The sequence below is a fragment of the Polypterus senegalus genome, chromosome 9 (genome assembly GCF_016835505.1).
Source record: "Polypterus senegalus isolate Bchr_013 chromosome 9, ASM1683550v1, whole genome shotgun sequence".
Lineage (NCBI taxonomy): Eukaryota > Metazoa > Chordata > Cladistia > Polypteriformes > Polypteridae > Polypterus > Polypterus senegalus.
In genome coordinates this window covers 166,085,360-166,108,963 of record NC_053162.1, presented here as the reverse complement: position 1 = coordinate 166,108,963, position 23,604 = coordinate 166,085,360, and the positions used below count along the sequence as shown (strand labels likewise).

The 23,604-nt window shown below is 40.3% G+C and overlaps 1 protein-coding gene across 5 annotated transcripts in view; it reads left to right on the top strand.

Annotated features, from left to right (window-relative positions):
• The window catches only part of robo3 (roundabout, axon guidance receptor, homolog 3 (Drosophila)), a 388,056-nt gene extending 366,636 nt beyond the window's left edge, over nucleotides 1-21,420 (top strand). For 3 of the 5 annotated variants that reach the window (XM_039764140.1, XM_039764138.1, XM_039764142.1), the window contains 6 exons: nucleotides 1,523-1,750; nucleotides 1,852-2,036; nucleotides 2,859-2,972; nucleotides 3,332-3,517; nucleotides 5,684-5,838; nucleotides 20,578-21,420. In XM_039764140.1, coding sequence (XP_039620074.1) covers nucleotides 1,523-1,750; nucleotides 1,852-2,036; nucleotides 2,859-2,972; nucleotides 3,332-3,517; nucleotides 5,684-5,838; nucleotides 20,578-20,589 — 880 coding nt within the window. In that variant the 3' untranslated portion in view covers nucleotides 20,590-21,420. The remainder of the gene's footprint in view (nucleotides 1-1,522; nucleotides 1,751-1,851; nucleotides 2,037-2,858; nucleotides 2,973-3,331; nucleotides 3,518-5,683; nucleotides 5,839-20,577) is intronic. The other 2 variants (XM_039764141.1, XM_039764139.1) reach the window with 1 other exon arrangement.
• The last annotated feature ends 2,184 nt before the right edge of the window (nucleotides 21,421-23,604 follow it).

The window sequence follows — 23,604 nt, the reverse complement described above, 5'->3', positions numbered from 1 at the left end:
GGGCCACAAGGTCATGAATTTGATCCATTAGTAAAAAATATTTTCCCTCAGATTCTCTGTCAGCCAGTCAAATTGGGTACATATTGCTTTATACATATTGACATTGTAATTTTAAGACTTTTTTTCTTGTTTTACAAAGGTAGTCTAGTAAGGATAGTAACACATTTTTTTTTTATTGCTAGTAATTTAAACTCACTGAGCAAATTCTTAGAAACACTATACTAATACCGGGTAGGGCCTCCTTAAGGTCTCAGATCTTTGTGACATGGGTTCCACAAGGTGTTGGAAATTCTTGTCCATATTAATATGATTACATCACCAAATTGTAAGCTTCAATACTCAAATTGGCTTTGGCATTTAACAACGATTGATTGGTATTAACAGGCCCAAAATGTGCCAAGAAAACATTCCCCATATCATTACACCACCAACACCAACTTGAATTGTTGACAGAAGGGGGCATGGATTCATGCTGTTGTTGCCAAATTCTGAACCTGCCATCTTTATGCCTCAGCAGAAATTGAGATTCATTAGACCAGGCTATGCTTTTCTAGTCTTTAAATCTCCAGTTTTGGCAACCCTGTGTCCGTTGCAGCCTCAGATTCCTGTTCTTGATTGACAGCAGTAGAACCCAACATTGCCATCTGCTGTTGTAGCCCATCCATCTCAAGGTTCAATGTGTTGTTCATTCCAAAATGCTTTTCTGTTCACCATAATTGAATGGTTGAGATGCCATAGGTTTTCCATCATCTTGAACCTGTATAGCCAATCTGCACTGACCACTCTCATCAACAAGGCTTTTATGTCTGCAGAACTGCTGCACACTGGATGTTTTTTGCTTTTTGTACCATTTTAAGTAAACTGTAGAGACTCTTGTCCAAAAATGTCATGGGAGGTAAGCAGTTACAGAAATACTCAAACCAACCCATCTGACAACAACTATCACGTCACTATGGAAAATACTGAAATCACCAATATTTCCCCGTTGTCTTGTTTGAAGGTGGGTCCTGACCTGTGTCTACATGAATTTATGCTCTGTATCGCTGCCACGTGAGAAGGAAGACCAGTCTTTCTAAGCATTTAAATGCCTCTTGCATTTTAGGCATCTGCCATGTTTGAGGAAATTTTAGTAAAACTTTTGTTATGTCAAAGTCTCATTAGACACTATGGTAACTTCTTTAGAATTTGAATGTGTATATCTGAGTCATCTATGCCAGTGTTACTGGTATTAGAGAGAGAATCATTTCTATTTTGCATTAAAGTTTTACCGACTGGATAACTTGAGGGTTTTGCTCCCTTTTCTTGGTAGATGTAAGACTATTCTTACTGTTGTAAGTTAATGATGGACTTGCATGAGACTTAGTTATTAACTTGGAGACTTGCTCTCTACCAGCACAAATATGATTTAACTGGAGTGAAATCTTTGTTTGTAGTGTCTATTTCTTGGAAGCTAGGGCTTTTCTTGCCAGTTCATCTTCTAAGCTATGCTACTTGATAGCTAACATACTGAGTTTTCATACAGCAGCTCAGATGGAGAGGACTGGTGTCCCCCACTGCCAGAAAGGACCTACCTGACAGAGAGTGCTTCTGATGATGTGCCAGCCCCACCTCCCCGTGGTGAAGCATCCTCTCCAGCTGCCTCGTATGGACATCAATCCACTGCCACACTAACTCCATCACCACGGGAGGAGAGCCGGCCTTCTGAGGACATTCCCCGTCTTCACCACTTTGACATGCCTCAATTGCCCAGGTATGTGAGTTCAGACCAGGCACTAACAGACCTAGGAGAAAGCCATGATGTTCATTTAGCATGTTATGTAAACTTAACTCTTGCCTTGTGTTTGGGTTTAGGAGGATACCATGTGGTCCAGTTGCAGTTCCTAGAGCTCCGAGTCCACCCTTAACACAGTCTAACCCCAACCTTTCATCAGTGGAGGATACTGCAGATGTAAGCTTAGTGCAGAAACTCGGCCACCGGCGAGATCTCAGCCAGGGGGCGGCATTGAGTGCAGAGAACATCAGTTCACCAATACAAGGTGAGTCACAGTGTCCCAAAAATGTTGCATTTTTAAGCAATGGCCCACCTGGCCTTCCCTGAGGACAGTGAAATGGAGATCATTATAGGAAATACAATGGGGATGATGGCCTAGTATGACAGATAAGAATAAGAGCATCAGTTAATAAATTGAAGGTAAAATAAATTGGAGATAATTTATAAGAGAGAAATGAAACTGAGAAAATGCCTGGCATGTGAAAAATTAACTAAGAGAGAATATAACTAAAGGACATCCTAGGAGACAGTAACTGAACAGAGAGGTACAGTGACACCAGGACATGCTTTGGTGTAGTGCCTGTGCTGTGAGGACAGGTGAAGAAACTTAACTTTGATACTTTTGATATCACTATTTGAAAAGCAAGAAAGTAAACAGGATAAAACACTAGGGTAACTCAAGAACACACTGAGTTTTACTGACTGTGTTGGGAGATGTGATTTCCTCACTCGGACAATGGCTGATCTGCAGTGAAACTGCCTGAGACACATTGACTGCAGGTATATAAATTGGTGGGAAGGGACTTCAGGATTACTAGGATCTTAGGAGAAATACTGGGTGTACTAGGTGCACTGGGTGGGAGATAACTTGGACATCCTCAGAGCTGGAGCTGAACTGGGATGGGGTGGTGACAGAAACACACTGAAGTTGTTTTTCCATTATTAGGACTCTTTCATCAGCTTCTTATGGGAGAACAATAGTCAAGGTGGATTATTCTTCAATTCCATCCACCCCCCCACTTCCCTGTCAAGTTGCCTGTAAGAATAGAATAGCTAAGTTAAGAGACAATTCTTTGTTGATCAACAGGTCGGATACGACAAATGCTTCCTGAAGGGAGTCACACGCCCCCTACACAGAAGTCACGGACCAAGAAGAAATCATCCAAGGCAGGCCAATACCGGCGAGACCTGAACCAGGGAGGTGAGTCGAGTTATTCTTGGAGTATGGTAAACAATGCCTCACTAACAATAAGTCCACTTTTGTGAATGGGAAACCACAAAGCTTCCAAACCATAGAACACTCTCTTACATACGCCAGTTTTCCTATTTCAGGAAATCTATGGGTTTTTCTGAGTTCCATCATTTCTGAACCCTCAGCAGATCTTGATGGTACAGAGTGATTTTCTTGGATGACTGCTGTACTACTGATAGCCACCAAACTGTTTTTGGGATGATGTGAAGTTTTCAAATATCCTTGACTACAATGTTTGTATGTTAAGGCCTACAGTGAACTTTCCTTATTAGCTTGCGCTTAGTTCCTTCTTCTTCATCTCTTCATAGACCTCCCACCACCTCCTGAGCCTCCACCTAATGATGAGCAACCACAAGGCCCGCTGGAGTACAACGCTGGCCTGGACTGCAGCCGGACATCCCTGGAGAGAGATGTTAGCGCTCCGTCTTCTGTGGAACGCAGGCCAGAACACGTGAATTATCAAAGAAAGACATCTCAGCAGCGGCACAGAGAAGGTTAGGGTGTAGATGGTGTATGGAGGGAATGGGGGGTGTGTAACCAAGCAGGCTTACATAGTATTCTTGGAGTACAAGCTTGCACTGTCTTGGACTAAATATCTGTTGGGTAATAAAAAGCATTTTTAGCAAGGAGATAGTGTGTGCCAGTCATATACAGTGGTGTGAAAAACTATTTGCCCCCTTCCTGATTTCTTATTCTTTTGCATGTTTGTCACACAAAATGTTTCTGATCATCAAACACATTTAACCATTAGTCAAATATAACACAAGTAAACACAAAATGCAGTTTTAAATGATGGTTTTTATTATTTAGGGAGAAAAAAAATCCAAACCTACCTGGCCCTGTGTGAAAAAGTAATTGCCCCTTGTTAAAAATAACCTAACTGTGGTGTATCACACCTGAGTTCAATTTCCGTAGCCACCCCCAGGCCTGATTACTGCCACACCTGTTTCAATCAAGAAATCACTTAAATAGGAGCTGCCTGACACAGAGAAGCAGACCAAAGGCACCTCAAAAGCTAGACATCATGCCAAGATCCAAAGAAATTCAGGAACAAATGAGAACAGAAGTAATTGAGATCTATCAGTCTGGTAAAGGTTATAAAGCCATTTCTAAAGCTTTGGGACTCCAGCGAACCACAGTGAGAGCCATTATCCACAAATGGCAAAAACATGGAACAGTGGTGAACCTTCCCAGGAGTGGCCGGCCGACCAAAATTACCCCAAGAGCGCAGAGACGACTCATCCGAGAGGTCACAAAAGACCCCAGGACAACGTCTAAAGAACTGCAGGCCTCACTTGCCTCAATTCAGGTCAGTGTTCACGACTCCACCATAAGAAAGAGACTGGGCAAAAACAGCCTGCATGGCAGATTTCCAAGACGCAAACCACTGTTAAGCAAAAGAACATTAGGGCTCGTCTCAATTTTGCTAAGAAACATCTCAATGATTGCCAAGACTTTTGGGAAAATACCTTGTGGACTGATGAGACAAAAGTTGAACTTTTTGGAAGGCAAATGTCCCGTTACATCTGGCGTAAAAGGAACACAGCATTTCAGAAAAGAACATCATACCAACAGTAAAATATGGTGGTGGTAGTGTGATGGTCTGGGGTTGTTTTGCTGCTTCAGGACCTGGAAGGCTTGCTGTGATAGATGGAACCATGAATTCTACTGTCTACCAAAAATCCTGAAGGAGAATGTCCGGCCATCTGTTCATTAACTCAAGCTGAAGCGATCTTGGGTGCTGCAACAGGACAATGACCCAAAACACACCAGCAAATCCACCTCTGAATGGCTGAAGAAAAACAAAATGAAGACTTTGGAGTGGCCTAGTCAAAGTCCTGACCTGAATCCAATTGAGATGCTATGGCATGACCTTAAAAAGGCGGTTCATGCTAGAAAACCCTCAAATAAAGCTGAATTACAACAATTCTGCAAAGATGAGTGGGCCAAAATTCCTCCAGAGCGCTGTAAAAGACTCATTGCAAGTTATCGCAAACGCTTGATTGCAGTTATTGCTGCTAAGGGTGGCCCAACCAGTTATTAGGTTCAGGGGGCAATTACTTTTTCACACAGGGCCATGTAGGTTTGGATTTTTTTTTCTCCCTAAATAATAAAAACCATTGTTTAAAAACTGCATTTTGTGTTTACTGTGTTATATTTGACTAATGGTTAAATGTGTTTGATGATCAGAAACATTTTGTGTGACAAACATGCAAAAGAATAAGAAATCAGGAAGGGGGCAAATAGTTTTTCACACCACTGTACTTGTGGGAACAGTTAAATTTTCATCCATACCAGTTTTGTCCCATTTCTATTCTAAGACAAAAAAATCCCAGTTTCACTATGCATTTATGAAAGCTATCTCTCCAGAAACTTGCTCCCCATCTAAGTAATTTTCAACTCTTGATCTTTTTGATGAACAAACAGCTTTAAGAATTTCCCAAGTCCTACAATTCCAAAAGAAGCATTTCAGCTTCTTCAATATACATTCTCACTCTTCAGGCTTTACTTTTCTAGTTAAAGCTTTCCATCTGCTTCCAGTAATTAATTAATAATTAATGTTGCCATAATATGATTTACCAGAAACTTCTAGGTTGTTTTACTCTTCTACAGAGCCTTTGGAAAGGTGATGTCAATTGAAAATATATCTTATTTTTCAGAAGAGGATATCATCCCATACAGCAAACCTAACTTTATGTCTAGAGGTCAGATATCCAGCAATTGTTGCACAACAGGAAGTTCTTCATCCAGGGGTTCAACGGGGTCACGGGGTCAAGCATCTGGAAGGAGCAGGGGAGTCGCAGAAAGAAGTGAGGTGAGTTGAAACATGTTTCACTAAACTATAATAATGCCATTTTCCTGTGCACTTTTTTGCTCCACAAATACTCACATGGATTAAAACATGCAGACGCCAGTCCCAGGATGGTACAGTCACAGCAAAGATACACATTTCCACTAAGTGACAAAAAGAAAATAAAAATAATGTTTGATAAATAGTATTGTAGAGGGTAAAGTAGAAATAAACAACGTGGAAGAGAGTAGAGCTATCAATGTGGAATACAAGAAAACTGGATTAGTGTTTGCTGCCATCTGTCCTTATCATATTCCAGTGCACATCAAAAAACATCATTTTCAAAATTTTGTATGCCTTTTGAAATATTTCCTCATCAAAATAAATATTAAACACTCAATAAAAACAATAATAACCAGATTTTTCAAACACCCATAAAAAAGAGAACCTTTTGTTATGAACTTGAAATGTTTTGTGTTATATTCGTGCTTGATTCTTAACACGCCTTATTGTGATACTTGCAGGAGAAACTGAACAAGACATTGTGTAGTGTTGGGGTATCCCTGAGACTCCCATTTATTAATGACAACACTAATAATAAAGTAAATAGGAAAGGCAAGAAAAAGATAAATCAAAATGATGGCTGTGATTCGATCAAGTATGTAGTGCTTCTGTTAGCTGTTCTGGCTCTCTCTGACCATCACATGGCTTACAGAAGCCTAACACGGGAAGGGCAGTATCTTTGGACGCCACCAGCAGTAATGTCACATATCTTCTGAAGACTCCTCCTCCACTCTTGAGCCTGAAGTGGAAGCGCTTTGTGTGATCCTGATCTGAGCACCCAACATACTCCCACATCACACATGTGTGACATACTCACTGATACAATACTCTTTCCATTAGTGAATGGCCATTTGATTACCCTGCACTAGTATGAGTTTTCTGTATTTACTTCAAAGACGTTGCCAGAGAACACCTTTTACTGCACATTCTTCCCTACAAATAAGCCAAAGCAATAGTGGGCTATGTCCTTTGGGTTTTTATTTACAGTACATATAAAACTTTTTCACCTCATTAACCGTTTTCACATTTTTTTATTATACAATATTGAATCCCAATGGATTTAATTTGGATTTTTTTTTAAAGCGATCAACAAAAAAAGGCTATTTAATGTCAAACTGAAAACAGATCTCTGTCAAGTGCTCAAAATTCACTATAAATTAACAACACAAACTCGTAATTCAACACATAAGTATTCACCCTTTTCAAATCAGGATTCAGTCGATGCACCTTTGATAGCCGTGACAGTCTGGAGTCTGTGTGTTTAGGTCTCTGTCTGTCTCTCTCTCTCTCAGCTTGGCACCTCTGCACACTCCTTTTTCCCCTGTACTTCTTGTTTGCAAAACTGCTCAAGCTCTGTCAGGTTGCATGGAGGTCCTGAGTGAACAGCCTTTTTCAAGTACAGCCAAAAATTCTCAATTGGATTGAGATCTGGAATCTGACTTGGCCACTTCAGAATATTAACATTGTTTCTAAGCTATTCCTCTGTAGCTTTGGCTTTCCACTTTTATTCAGCGCTGAACAACAATAAAATGTGCAAACCTCTAAGGGTGTGAATGCTTTTAATAGTGACTGTAATATCCAGAAACTGTGTCGTTAGCAATGGAGGTGGTTGACTATATTTCCCTTTGTCAAAGAAAATAATGGAGATTCCTTTAGAGAAGAGAAGTATTCTCCTCCACATTGCCCAGGCACTTATATGACCATTTAATATCTTCTTCTTGTTCCATCTGAAAACCTTTGCATATCTTTGTCAGGGAGGGAGCAGACAACCTTGTTAAAAACATCACACACTATGTGTAAGTGGTGCAGGGTTTCTATTTCTCCTTTGAAGTTGAGACTTTTGATAGCTTAATGAGAACACACTTAATGTGAAATATAGTGTAAGACCTATGTGGAGCTTACACACCAGTAGTACAAGAGGCAGATTTTTCTCTCTCCTTTGATATTCAATATTAGTCCCCTTTGAAGTCCTCTAAACAAGACAGGGACATCACAGTTTGTGTAAGATGCATTGGAGACTTGTCAGGTTTGTGAGAGCACATTGTCTTTATGGTTTAGTGAAGACCCATCTGAATATCACACGCTATATATATATATATATATATATATATATATATATATATATATATATATATTGTTGTGTTGCAGTTTGTGCTAAAATCATTTCAAATAATTTTTTCCCTCATCAAGTAACACGTAATTATCCAGAAGCACAAAAAAAAAAACAAGAAATTGTTGAAAATCTCTTAACAATAAAATACTGAAATTTCACATTGACACAACTATTCAGACCCTTTACTTAGTTCTTCGCTAAAGCCCCTTTGGCGGTGGTTCCAGTCTGGACTCACCTTGAGTATGACATGGCAAGCTTCACACACCTGGATTTAGGGTTTTTCTGCCATTCATCTCTGCAGATCATCTGAGGCTCTTACAGGTTTGATGAAGGTCATTGATGGATAGCTATTTACAGATCTGGTTCTGGCTGACACTCTGAAGAATATTCATAGAGTTGTCCCTAGCCTTTTCCAAGATCTGTGCTTCTACACAATCCGTTCTCTAAGCTCTGCTGGCAATTCTTTTGATCTCATGGTTTGAAGGTTGCTCTGATACACATTGGCAACTGTGGGGCCTTCTATAGAGAGGTATGGGCCTTTTCTAATCAGGTCCAGTTAATTGAATTGACCACAGATGGACTCCAAACACAGTGTAGAAACATCTCAACAACGACCAATAGAATGGGTTTCACTTGAGCCAGATTTCAAGTGTCACAGTAAAGAATCTGAATACTTATGTCAATGTGATATTTCAGTTCTTTTACCTTTAATAAAATTGCAAAACTTTTAAAAATCCTGTTTTCGATTTGTCATTATGGAGTTTTAAATGTTGGTTTATGAGAGGAATAAATTAATTTATGTGATTTTTGCACAAAGCTGGTCTGAATACTCCCTGAATACAGTATAGATCAGGGGTCCCCAACTCCAGTCCTGGAGGTCCCAGTGACTGCAGGTTTTCATTCTAACCTTTTTCTTAATTAGTGCACTGTTTTTGCTGCTAATTAACTTCTTTTGTATTCATTTTAATTAACTTGTTTTTTAAAGATGTATTCCTCTAAATTGCTTCATTTGTTTCCTTAAATGGCACCCAAGCAGAAATGAAATGTGAAGTGAGTGAGCCAACAGAAGACCATTTAAGCCAGGGCCTCAAACTCCAACCAATTTCACTCCAACCATTTGCTTAATTAGACTCTGATTCTTGTTGTTAATTAAACCCACTTTTTAATTCCATGGCTTGTTGCTGCTCTCATTGTGCAATAGCATACATTTCCGAAATTGTTGATTTTCTCTTTTCTAAGAGCACTGTAAAAACGTATTGGTGACCTGAGCAGATCAGCATCCCTGAGACCTTCCCCTTTATTTTCAGATATTGTATGATCGACACAGTTTGCTAGTCATGTTTTGGTTCATTTTATATCTCATTATTGTTTGGCTGCTAATTAAGGAAAAAGAAACAATTAAAGGTTTCTGAGTCTTCAAGAGCAAGTCAAATAAAATTAATTCAATAGAAGTTAATTAGCAGTTAAACAGGTCACTAATTAAGAAAATGGTTAGAATGAAAACCTGCAGCCACTGGGGCCCTCCAGGACTGGAGTTAGGGACCCCTGGTATAGATGCTTTTCATACATTAGAGACTGGGACATGTCCTCTCAGCTAAAGGTCTGCTTATTATTTCATAATACCAGAGAACAAGGGTAGGGTTGCAAGTGGGAGAATACTTGTCCGAAGATCACAGACACAATGACTTCTGGTATAAAGGCATATAATTTTTTTTCTCCTTTGAACATCTCCACATTTGAGATGGTGACTTCATAGTCACTGTATGATATATAGAGAGGGAGGCTGTTTAAAGACTCAGACTTCTACCATAACTTGCAGGATTTGTTCATTTCTGAAATTACCACACTGACAACATGACTAGGAGAATTATTTTAGATTAAATTCCATGTATTCTGTGCTAGTTATATCATATATTCACCCAAACACGCAGACTATAAAAAATAAATAAACTATACACTGTGGTGTTTCTTCATCTTTAATTTTCCACACTAACATTTAAGTAGGATGATTCTCTCAGCAGAAAAAGAGCACATTGTCTACATGATATCTGAAGAAAGAGCTATCTGGAAACACTAACCAGCACCTGAGTGATGTACAGGATGTATCATTCTCCTCCAAATTGTACCACATAAGTAAATATGCTGGTGACCTCTCTTAACAGAAGATGCCCAGAAGTACTTTAGAATGGAGGCTTATCATAAGACCACTATCTGTCTGTATATGCCATAACATTTCCTTGTGGTTGGAAATTTTCCATACTGGCTTTATAAAATTGTGATTTCCTGTATTTGGAAGAGCACAACTAATGAGTCAGAGAGTTTTCTCAATGCTTTCTATTAATTTAAGTCCAGGATTGTACTCTTATTATGACTCTGAAGACCCTCTCTGCAAGCTCTATCCTATATGAGGTGTTCTGTAGGGTTTCTATGGCACTTGAAGAGAGCACAATGCCTGCACGGTACAGGAGTGTGGAGGCGATTTAAGGACAGCAAAAAAGCTGCACTGGTTGTATAAGCTGAAGTCTTTCTTTAGGTTTTAGACCAGCATAGCATGTGTATTTTATATAGTGTATATAAGACCCATCCTCCCCAACATACACAATATATGTATGGGTTGTACATCTGTATGGATACATCTGATTGCACTTAAGGACGGTGCAGTGCCTGTGGGTGGCTATTTGAAGACCTCACACACTCTCTATATGAAGTTCAAGGTTTCTATCTTCTTAGGTGGCCACATCATTTCCTTTTTAACCACACATTTAAAATGTTCTCGCTTTCGGCAGTAGCTTTCCTCACAAGGCCCATATACTGAAATATCCATATGAAACTGTAAATATTTCTCTCCTTTGTAAGCCTCTGTCTTTTTTTAGAATTTTTTTCTCCCTCTGAATGTACTTCCTTTGCTGTGGCTCTCTGTGGTCAGACTTAACCCTGATAGGCAGAAGGAGGGCAAAATGTCAGGTTTTCGCCTACTTAACGTCAATTTAGCACAGGCCCCAGGCCTTGGGGCAGAGAGGATTAAAAGCTCAGTGTCAGGTTGTTAGCAGACGGGCTAGGTCAGGGACACTCATTCCCAGAGCCTGAAAGACAAAAAGAAAAAAGCTCTACGCTGATTGCTACCTGCCTTTCAGTTCCTGCTACCTGCCGGAGGTGCCTCTGTTAAATCACTGTATTTTCTGTGTCCTAATCCTTAAATGCAGCTGCTCCTTTATTCTGGATTTGTCTGACAGCATCTGATTTAAAGGTGTACCTTAGGGCTGTGGATGTCCTTAAAGCTCAGCAATGTTAAATATGTAGAGAAAAATGCATTAGGCGTTACTTTAAATCTTTCCACCTAACCTCTTTTGGAAAAGTCCCCAGAACCCAGACTAAAGGAAGTAATCTTCTTTTACTGCATTAGAACGCCTCACTCAGCAGATCTGTGGTGAGTTTGTGGTTTTCATCACTAGCACTTATTCATTCATTTTCAAAATCTGCTTATCTTGATCCTAATAAGTTAACTTTAACAAAGAAAGATTGGATTAAGAAGGTTCAGTAAATGAATTGACTGATCTGTGTTATATTACACCTTGGGTATAGTGCACTGTCCCGAAGCACTTTAAAGATATAATTATTTTAATTGGGCTTCAAGCAGTATAGGTGCACAAAACCGCAAGGCAAGTTTAATGTGCGATGTTGTGATTTACAGACGATCCCCTAGACATTAGGACACACATCCTATTTGTTGATGTTATTGTCTTGCTTACTGAAGAGACATCTTTAGAGCAGACGTAGGGTGAATTAAAAAAGAAAAACTTATAAAAAGTTTATCTTTTCCAGCCCATGTTGATTCTGTATAGTTAAGTGAATTAAGCTGAAACAATCCATTACCTTATTAGTTTTAATCCACAAATAAGCTTCCAGGGTAGTAGGTTTATGTATCAGTTACTGTGATACTTATTTATCTGTTTTTATGATACATATTACCTTTCTTCGTGCACAATGTTGCTAAGTGTATTAAAAGCCAGTCCATTACTCAGAATAGTTTTATTACATACACCACATTTCATTATAGCTCTGCTGTTGCACTGCAAAACAATTCATCAGTCTGTCAATATATACTGCTTATTAAAAAGGCTTTTCATAGTATGCAGTATCACTAAGAGTTGGTTCATGAACATTTTTATAGTCATCTTTCATATTTCAGTAATCCATCCGTCAATCTTCACATTTCTGAACCTGATTATAACATTACAGAACTACTGGGACTGCAGCAAGTTCTGGCTGCCTATTGTGCCAGGATGAGATGGCAGTTCGTCACAGGACACTCACTCCACAGACATTGACAGTCATCCTTTAATCTAACATGCATATCTTTGGGATGTACCCAGAGTAAGACAACACATAAACATGGGTAGAATTCTCAAGCCACGCGGGCAGTAGCCAGGGCAAGAATCAATTTGTGGTGCCTGTTCATATATGCCTCAGTCAATTATTTCATATTTAGGGTCTTGCATAGTGAGTACATAGCATGATTGCCAGTGTTAGCTTAACAGTTAAAGTGTGTGCACGAAAATACTTGTTCCATATACAGTATTTAGTTTTTATGGTACAAGTGTTCTTCTTAAAAACATTTGGACAGTTTTTTTGGCGTATATATGTTAAGCATTTTATTACAAGCAATTTATTGGTTAGTATGTACTTTTAATCTATAATGGTAGGCATTGCCATTACATATTTTGCAACACTGTCTGAATATTAAGAAGTCATTTTTTTATCATGCTACTGTTGTAGTCAGCATCACAAAGCATTTTAAAAACTTTTATCTATAACTCAGTAACTGCCATTTACAGGATTCAATTTTAAAACATGAGGCTTCCACTTCTGACTCGCGTTATGACCCTGAGAAACTCCTTGAATTGTTGATCTCATCTCTGGACTGTGTTGACTTATTTGACTGGACATTGCTGGCAAGTCATATTTAGTGATTGCATGAGGACTTTCCTGCACTGCCATACGTGTCCCTTTATGTGGCAGCCAATAATGTTGTGTATGAAGAGATAACAGGTAGAACAAGTTCAACGACAATAATTTCCCTTTTCACTTTTTACCATTCTGTCGTGGTATGTAAAACATGAAACATCTGAGCTTCTCTTCGCTTTGTGAGGTTCACTTTCCTTATTCTTCGTCACTGCATTCTAAGCGTTGTACTTCTGGATGAGCATTCATTGGTTGTCTGCTCTCATGCACACAGAGCCCACCCATACGACTAAAGACAAAATTAGACCTGTTTGAGTTGGTTGGGGTAAGTCACAAAATAGTTAAACTTAACTAATAGGTATGTAACATTAGGTGGTGGGCCTTCACAGGAGTGCACTGGAAAAGTCATGTAATGTAACATGGCCTTAAGTGTAATCCATGATCATCCAATCATCATCCTTATTGTATACTTTCTGTAAAGGCATACTCATGTACACAGTGTGAATATGGAATTGACAGTCTTGGAATCCTCTAATAGACATGGCACATTGAATAAGAACCTTAAGACAAAGCATATGCTCAGAGCTTTGAGGTTATCATGCTCTCAGGTTCATCCACTATAATCCCTAGTTTTGATTCACTTAGATGGTCCACAAATCTGTACAAGTCTGTTGCTTCTTATGTCTCTCAAAAGCAGTCTCAAATTATTTCTTATTTTAAGTTACAAATATGAAGCACTTTGCCCTTGAATGAGAAGGACAGTATGCTTATTGACTTCAGGAAGGTAACTCTTCTAAATGCACTGTTCCCTCCTTTGTCATTCAGTTACACTTTCACAGATATTAACTTGCTTTTCATGCACCCAGAGTTGCCATTCTCATGATACCCTCTCCTGTATTTATGGATTAATTCAACTTTAGCTGTGAATGTATAAAGTTTTTTGCGAAATGGAAGCATTTGTACAATAGTGACCTGCACTTGTTGGTAAAGTACTGAAAGTGACAGAAATAAGAAAGAGAGCAAGGAAGAAGTTGCGATAACGTGAGAATTATGGCCATCAGCTGTGGATCACAAAACTGTTAATGAAATCATCTGATAATTAGAGTTTCTGCATTATAGACAGGCTTTTAAATCATTTTGATGGGGTCACAGGCACACAAGATGCTGTCATCCAGCTCACCACAGCCTCCTGTTACTTTATGCATTGGATCTGGTCAAATGTGCTCAATGTGGCGATATAGTCAGTGCTCTAGAGTCACTGCCACTCTAGCCTAGAAAGACACCAGACCCCTGCTCCCTATCCCCTCAACCTTGATTACCCCTAGGCCTCTCAGATATCCAAAGTGGAAAGATGAAAGCTCAGGCAGACAAAAGGTAGCAGCATTTCCCCTTGGGATGGTGCATTAGGTTACAGAAGTTCCTTACAGGCAAAGAAGGTCAGCAACCCCTCACTTAGCTGATTTCTTTTGTTCAGATGGCTCACTTTAATTTCTACTAAAGACTTCTCTTTTTCTGCTTCTCTCCCATTTAGCATGTAATCCCAGTGGGATTTATGTTGCAATTTAGCTCCTCACAGGGTCCGGCCCACACCTTCTGGCATTCAGGTTCCTCAGATCTCAAAGCAGCGTAACGTTAGCTGGCAGGCCTGTTTGATACTCTTTTTGTGCTGGGAATACATTGGGATTTTGTTGGAAGAGCTGAGTCAATAATAGAAGATAGCTGCTATCATTTTGGAAGCCATTGTTTTTCAAGAACATGCCTTAGCATGCATTTAGGTTCATTAAGCCATATTGGAGCAGAGGCAACTCCAAGTGACAGCAATTGCCCAACTTCATAAACCAGAAGCTGATTAGTAACTCTTCTAAGCATGCAAAACATGTAGGCCCATGGTGGAATGTATCTGACAACAAGGACAATTATGGTTACCACTGTGCAATATAAACCAGTAATGCTGGGCTGTAAAAACTATGCTGAAAATGCAGCAGTTTCTAAGGCTACATCCACACTACTTTTAGATTTTCATTTAAAAACGCAGACATTCATCTCCGTTTTTACCTTTCGTCCTCACTGCCTTGGTATTTTTAATACCTGGAAAAGGATACTTTTGAAAATGCTCCCCAACAGTGTATATTTCTGGAAATGCTGACTCAGCATTGCAGTGCAGATAGGCGAAAATGGAGAATTGTGCTCTGATTGGTTTGTGCTTATTACGTAGCCCTTCCCTGATTGGATCCTGGCTGCAAAATGAATGCTGCATACCTGTGCAAAAGACAAATAATTTATCAGTTGACACAGTTTTGTGATAAATCCTGTGGCTGGCAATGTAACCATCTGTTCATGGAGGACTCTTTCTCTTCCTGTTTCCGCTGATGAGCGTATGCCCACTGTAGGCAAATGTCCCCATCATATGCATTTTTTTTGTTTTAGTGTGTCTGGAGATACCTTTGAAAATGATGTGAAAATGGTAGTGTGGATGGAGACTGTTTTCATTTAAAGTCTCAATTTTTAAACAAAACGTAGTAGTGTGTGGGTGCAGACTAAACCCAACGCTGACTCATCTCAGGTTAAGGGCTTGCTCATCTCCTAGCCTGGACCAACTGATTTAAAAAAATCTCTCTTGACAGCTGGCATAGATCAATTGGCTCAGTACAATAAAAGAAACTTTACAACAGCCCATCGTTACTTACGCACTGGCCTCAGACCGATGGAAACAAAAAGAAACACGACAGACCTCAGTCTGTGAAGAATCAAAGTGTTTTATAACTCCCTGCGTGGAACATCTTCCATGCCACAACAACATAAGGCAAAAATGTATCACCTTCATATATACCAGAGCCCAGTTTCACAAAAACACTTTATAGTGCCCAGTGTGAGCTTTCATGTGAAACATAGCTTAATGAGAATAAAATTAATTTACAGCACGCACTCTTAATCTCGTAAACCAAAGCCTAATTATAGTAATCATAATTAAAATGTATTATAGCTATCACTGTGAGTACTCATTTGAGACTTAGCTGGATGTGAATAAAAATACTTTATAGCTCCATGCCTGAACTTTCTTATTTGACACAGCACAATAACAACAACAACAATAATAATTATAATTAGACTAAAAGTCTTACTTGTCAAAAAAACAAGCTATTTATGGTATACATTGTGAATCTTTTTATAAGCTGCATCCTGATAACAATAAAACCACTTTATAGCATCAAGTCCAAGTCCTCACACAAATCATAGCTTGATTACAATCAAAATGCATCATACAGTAGTTACTCAACTGAGTCTTCTTAAAAACTAATTTTCTGATGAGGATAAAAATGTTTTATAGTTCCTTGTCAGAACCATCTTACATGCCAGTGTTGGCTGATTATAATAAAAGCACTTTACAGTGCCCATCCTCTGAATTTTCTGATGATCTATAACCTGCTAATAAGAAAAACGGAGAACAGCCTCTGCTCCGAATCTTTTTACCGACGATAGTGAAATAATATTGAAGAGCACATTACTGGGCCCTGTCTGAGCCTTTGTAAAAACTTTAGCTGGACTGTAATGCATGTATTATGTAGCAGACTAATTAACAATATTAAAGCTCTCAGTCAGAGCTCCTATATGGCCAGAAAGTAATTCTAAAAAATGTAATAAAAGTTCCTGGTCTGAGCTTTCATTCAAATGATAACCTGTTGACAATACAAGGTCTCTGCGGTGGGCTGGTGCCCTACCCAGGTTGGTTCCTGCCTTGCGCCCTGTGTTGCCTGGGATTGGCTCCAGCAAACCCCTCTGACCCTGTGTTAGGATATAGTGGGTTGGAAAATGACTGACTGAAATACAAGGTCTAATAGAGAGCCTATCCTGAATTTTGTTATACTCATTGCCAATTTAAAATACAAACACATTATAGAATCCAGTCTGGGCTTTTATACAAACCTTAACAGGAAAAAACTGTCACTTTATTGTTCCAAATCTTCATCTTCTTATCTACTATTTGCTAATCATAATATAAATGCTTCATGAAGCCCTTTACACAGTGCGTAACCTTATTTTATACAAACCACGGCATGAAGCAGACTAACAGTGTGACACGGAGGTTAAGGCTTTGGACTTCCAATCCTGCGACTGACACAGTTTGACCATGAGCAAGCCAGAAAAACAGATGTAACCAACTTTATCTCGAATGTTGCAAGGCACCTTGGATAAAGCCAAATAAGTAAATGTAAATGCAGATAGTCAGATATTCCATGGATCAATCCAGAAATAAATCACTGATATTGCAGTGGCAAATGTGGGCAAAAGTAGGTTTACAGTTGTGAGTTCACAGGCTGGCAGTTTGAGCAAAAAATTATAAACCTACTTTTGCCCACCCCTCACAGAACACTATGAGCAAAAATAATGTTCAGAGCTTTATAAACTGCAAGCAATAGTTCATCACATTGTGGAGAATAAAACTGGGTCTTTATTATTCTTACTGTAAGCCTGATGACAATACAAGAATGCCACAGTGCTAGCACTTACATTTCTTATAAACCATTCTCTAAATGTAGTAAAATGCATTACACCCAATATGGTTCTTTCTGAAATCCTCTTGGGCCCATTTGGAGTCTTCTTACAAATCATAGCCAAATGCTTTATAATCTGACCTACAGTATAATACACACTGAAATCTGAAGTAAATGCAGGTGGTGCTCAATAGCTTTCTGTGCACAAACCACAGATGTGCCTCAGCACCCATCATCTTCCCTTTGTAGAGAATCTCACATTAAGATATTCAGTGTAGCGTCACAGCTAGAAAGCACAAGAGCGGCTGACAAACACTTTAAAGTTGTGCATTCTTACTGCTGCTGGACAAAGAGCCATGATCTCAAATGTAGAAAAAAACAAAAAAAAAACTGGGTGTTATTTTAATATACCAATTAAGTGCATTTCACAGTAAAAATTAATTTTCTCTAAAAAATCTGTTTTAAGTTACCTCTTAGCTGGCGCATGGAACAGGAAATACTTTCTTCATGCCAGCTGTGCGATAGCTCGACTTGGGACCAACAACTTAGGTTTTGCTCAGTTCGTTGCAACTGAATGTCACAGTTTCCATTTGAGCTCCATAGTGGTGAGATGCTAATCATTGACAATTTCAGATGTATGTAAATTAATTTGTGAAAAATAAATGTTAATTCGGGCGACACGGTGGCGCAGTGGTAGCGCTGCTACCTCGCAGTTAGGAGACCTGGCTTCGCTTCCCGGGTCCTCCCTGCATGGAGTTGGCATGTTCTCCCTGTGTCTGCATGGGTTTTCTCCAGGTGATCCGGTTTCCTCCCATAGTCCATAGACATGCAGGTTAGGTGCATTGGCGATCCTAAATTGTCCCTAGTATGTGTGCCCGGGATTTGTTCTTGCCTTGTGCCCTGTGCTGGCTGGGACTGGCTCCAGCAGACCCCCATGACCCTGTAGTTAGTATATAGAGAGCTGTAGAATGACTGACTGACTGACTAAATGTTAATTCAAAATATGGCAAATAAAAAAAACTAACGGAAAGTGGAATATTCTGTTGTGTAACGGCACACTGACTCTAATTTCAGACGCCTGCTATCCTCTGTTTACATGTGTTACCCATGAATCTGCTCATATTTGGCACTGCAGCCCTGAAGTTGGTTTACAAGGTCGTAAACTCGATCCTTAGATTGCCTACTACAAGTTAGCTCATATGTATCAGTCAATGAATTGCTAAAAGCAGATAACATGTGGAAGTCAAATAAGAGAATTCGGAACATCATGTGACATCAAGTGCTTTACCGCTCCCTCTAATTGTTTTGTAGATTTTGTGATTTTAAGAATTAAAGTGCATTAGAATTCTTACCCTTGTAAATCTGAGCTTAATTTAATGAAACTAATTATTTTTGCTTTATAATACAAGTCTTTACTCAGGAGGATTTTCATCAGAGCTTTCTCAGCTCACAACCTGCATTAGTGAAATTAAAACCTGGATGGAGAAGAACTCTTTAAAATTAAATTGTAACAAAACTGAACTCCTGCAAATTGGGACTAAAATGCAACTTAATAAAATGAGCTCCTTCCCAATCCATCTTGGCGGTGATCTCATTTCTACTGCAAAGAATCTTGGTTTCATTTTTGATTCCTCCCTTTAATTATTCTTATTCACGTAAATCACATTAAGAAACTTTCTTACTTTCACCTCCGTAACATATCATGTTCGCTCCTTCCTCTCCTTTTCTAACTTGTCCGTGCTTTGATCACATCCTGCATCGATTGTTGTAATTCCCTACTGGCAGGTGCCCCTTCTAATCTTATATCACAGCTCCAGCGTATTCAAAACTCTGCTGCAAGAATCCTTACTCGAACCAGCAACAGTGAGCACATCACACCAATCCTGCTTCGCCTTCACTGGCTCCCTGTGTCTTACAGAATTGAATACAGTATAAAATTCTACTAATCTACAAAGCCTTAAATGACCTTGCGCCAAACTACATCAGTGACCTCCTCCATCACTATGTGCCGCCCGCCCACTAAGGTCCTCTGATTGTGGCAATCTTGTTGTACCCCACATTAATCTACACTCCATGGGTGACAGCAGGGCCTTCACTGTATAGCACCCAGACTGTGGAATGACCTACCGAAATTAATCAGATCAGGTGACTCCATGAATTCTTTTAAAAAACAACTCATCTGTTCACGAAGGCTTTTAGCTCTACCTGACTTTATTACCCTTCTTTCAGTTTATGTCAATATGCTTATGTAACCTGTATGTGTGTGTGCTAGACCATCAATAATGTTGTCTGTCAGGCTATTTTCTCTGAATTTACTATCTTACTCTATTTATTTATCTGGTTTAGTACAATGCTATATACTGTATACCCTGCCATTCTTTCTTGAACTCTGTGAAGTGCCTTGAGCATGGGAAAGGCACTATATAAATAAAATATATTATTATTATTATTATTAAAGAATTCCATGGTAACAAAGTTGCCCACAACAACAGAAGAAGCCTAGAAACATCAGAACTGCACACATGAAACAGTCCAGTCAACAACTTTCCTGAAAGGGTCTGAACCCATAATGGCTGCGTTTCTCACTAGCAGCATGTTATGTGAGCCTTCATACTCCTGCTTGTAGCTCTTTATACAGTTCACTCTGAATCTTCTTCAAATTTATAACATAATTATATTTAAATGCATTATAGCTCCCCATCTGAGTCTACATTGAAAGCACATCTTAATGAAAATAAATGCATCAGCTCCGGAACTTCTTAGGAGCTGTAATATGATGATGATAAAAAATCACTTTATAGACCTCATGCATATTATGGCCGGATTATAGTAGAATCAATTTATAGTGCCCATTAATCAATATTAAGTGATATAAAAGAAAGGAAGTCATATGAGCATCAAGCAAAGAGTTGTGGACAGAGAAGCCCAGGAAAGGTAAACAGCTTGAACCCGCCATTGGACAGAATGCCATTAACAAGGATGAACATCATACAGAACCTACCCTGAGCTTGACAAACAGTGTGATGGAGAAGACCACCTGATGATTGGGTCTAAAATTGGTGGGTTAAACCTACCCAAGGTCACCTGCTCTGTGTTTAAACCAGATTTGTATTCCTTTTATTTCCTTCCTAGGACATGAGATAAGCTGAAGATGAAGACAAGAAAAAATACAACAAAAAGAAAACGAAATAGCATGATGTCATGGCCCAAGAATCCAGAAAATCCATCAGTCTGTTCGGACGTATTGGCTTCCTCAGCATGATGAAGAAAACTTAGGCATTTCTCTTCTGTGTTGCTTAAAGAAACAAAGGAAGAAAAATAAATGGACTATCACCTTTTTTATTTATGCATACTAGGATTGCGTTTATCACATCCACTTGTATATACGGCATCAGGTCTCTCTGTTCTCCATGTAGTGTTTGGATGTGGACTGCGAGAGTGAATGAGTGGGAGTGCATATGTGTGCGTGCGTGCGAGAATGAGTATGTGTTGTATTTATAAGAGAAATTCACGTGTCCAATATTTTAAACGTTCATGTCTGAATGTGCCAATTTTTGTAGAAAGCATACCTTGAAAAACAGGAAGAAAATTGCACACTTTTTTGCTAACAGCATAAAGTCCCGTTAGAAACGAAAAGCACAAGGCGAGCTCCAGTCCTGTCTGGTTTTACACGTTGCGGGACACGCCAGTAATGCCCGACTGTGTGTCTGCCTGCTGTTATGTTATGTTATGGGGTTTTATTTTTATTTTAATTTTATTTTTTGAGCTAAGACTTGTCAGGGTTTCAAACTCTACAGAAGATGTGAAAGGCTTCACTGGCTTGGTAAAGTTCAAAGATGTTATCCTGTTAAAGAAAGGAAAAAAAAGAAGGTCAAGCAAAACAAAATAATGTGTACTGTTGACTAACTTTTTGGTAGTCAAACTGTTTTGTAAAAATATAAAAATATATAAAAATAAATAAATTTGGAAAAAAAATGACTGGATGTGTTTGTACTCTGAAAAATCATGTTGCCATTCCTTTTTCAGATTTCCAGTTAGAGCGTCAGAGCTTTTCCATGCAGCAGCGGGTGCAAGGCAGGAGGCTCACTGGCTGGGATGAATACAATGCAGAGCACATTCACACGGCTCAAGATGATTTGTCTCCAGGGGGACATTTAGCCTGTTTCAGGAGCTTAGTAAATTATAACAAACAACAACCTCCTTCAAATACACACCAGAATAACTACAAAGATAGACAATTTCTGACTTGACTAGTATAAATAAATATAAATAAAAGTAAAATGGTATGAGAACATAAATAATTAAATATGTCATGAAATATGTTTTCTGTTGCTTACTTCTTATTATTATTACTAATTATTTCTTCATTTATTAATTTTAGAGACAGTATACGCACCATGAAACATGCCTTGTACTGTCAGAGTAGAGAGGGTGGGCTCGAGCGAGTACTGTGCTCTGATTGGTGAATCACACGTAAAGGAATCACTCGCACTCACAACTCTGCCTCTGCCTGATAGCCACAGCCAAGTGCGGCTCAAAGAGGTGATCGTGTGTATCCGTGGAGGATATGAGAGCAAGAAAAACTCGGACAGAATTACTCCATGAAGCGCAATTTTAATTCAAGAAGCTCTGCATTCACCATCAGGATTCTGCATCTGAAGTGTCTGCTTATAAATGTGGCCCTAAGTGGCCAAAGAGTCACCGACGATTCACCAATCCAAACACAGGATTTGCTAGAGCCCGCCCTCTCGACCTTGACCAGTGAAAGTGACATTTTTAATTTCAAGGCTTATTTCATGTAGCATGCAGCAACACTGAAGTAAATGAATTAAATAATTAAATACATTAACAAAAAGCAACTATATATATATATATACACTATATATATATATATATATATATATATATATATATATATATATATTGTGAACGCACCGGGCACAGACAGGCGGACATGTTGTTTCTCAAACCACCACACGTTTATTTACTACAATATTTACAACTAATTGGTCACAAAGACCCAGTCCAATGGTCACACAGACCCAGTTTAGTGCACAAACAAACCCCAAACAGTCCTGGCCACAATGCCTTGTCTTCGGGCCGCCTCCACTCTCCTCCTGAGCTTCGTCCTGCTTCCACCCGACTCCAGCCTCGAATGAAGGGAGACGGCCCCTTTTATAGAGGACCCGGATGAGCCCCAGGTGTTCCCGGCAATCCTCTTCTGGCCACGCCCAAGTGTGGCGGAAGTGCCGGCTGTCCTCCCGGCTGCTCTCCGGGCGCCGTCATAAATCTTCCCCCCAGCACTTCCTGGTGTGGCAGGAGTGCTGGGGAAACAAGTCCCCAAGGCATTGGGGCGCTCCTGGCGGTGACCACGGGCCCCTACAGGGAAGGGCTTCCATGCCCTGACCCGTGGCCCCAAAGCAACCCGGAAGGCGAACCCCACGTGATCCAGGCAGGGCTCTGCCCCTTTCCCGGTCCCTCCTGGCGCCCCGGCCGGGTCATGGCCCCTGGCATCCCTGACAGTGCCCCACAGCCAGCGAAGACCTCTCGTGGGTAAGAGCGACCCGTCCCGCGAGGGCAGCAGAACCCCGAAACGGGTCCCACTCGAGGATAGCCGGGGTCCGGCCCCGCACTCCTAGCAGGGACAGGGGCGGAGACACAATCTGAGCACCAACCCATGGTGCATCCCTGTGCCTCGCACAGGTTGTGCTCCCCCCTTTTACCGCACCCGGGGCCTCCTCGATCGGCACCCTCCGAGACCTCCACGCCTTTGTTCCGAGCCACTCGCTCCCGTAGGCTCCTCCAGCTGTGAGCGCACCTGCGCACCAGCAGAGATCATTCCGCAGACGGCCCGACATCAGAGGGCTGTTCCACCACGAAGAGGTTCCTTCAGCTCGCCCGGGGTCCGTCCCTACAAAAGAGAATACAGGGGCAGAACGCTGCCAAAGCACCCAGCTCGTGCCATGCACGGGCAGCGCTTCCCTCCAAACACCCGCACTTGCCTGATCGGCATCCTCTCCGCGCCTCCATGTCCCTCTCGATGATGGAGCCGCCGGCACCGCCTGCGCCTCTCCGCCGCCTCAGGGATTCCCTCTGCCGCTCCAGAGGGTGGCCAGCCGTCGCTGCACCCAGCAACGCTGTCTCACCGTGTTGGAGGAG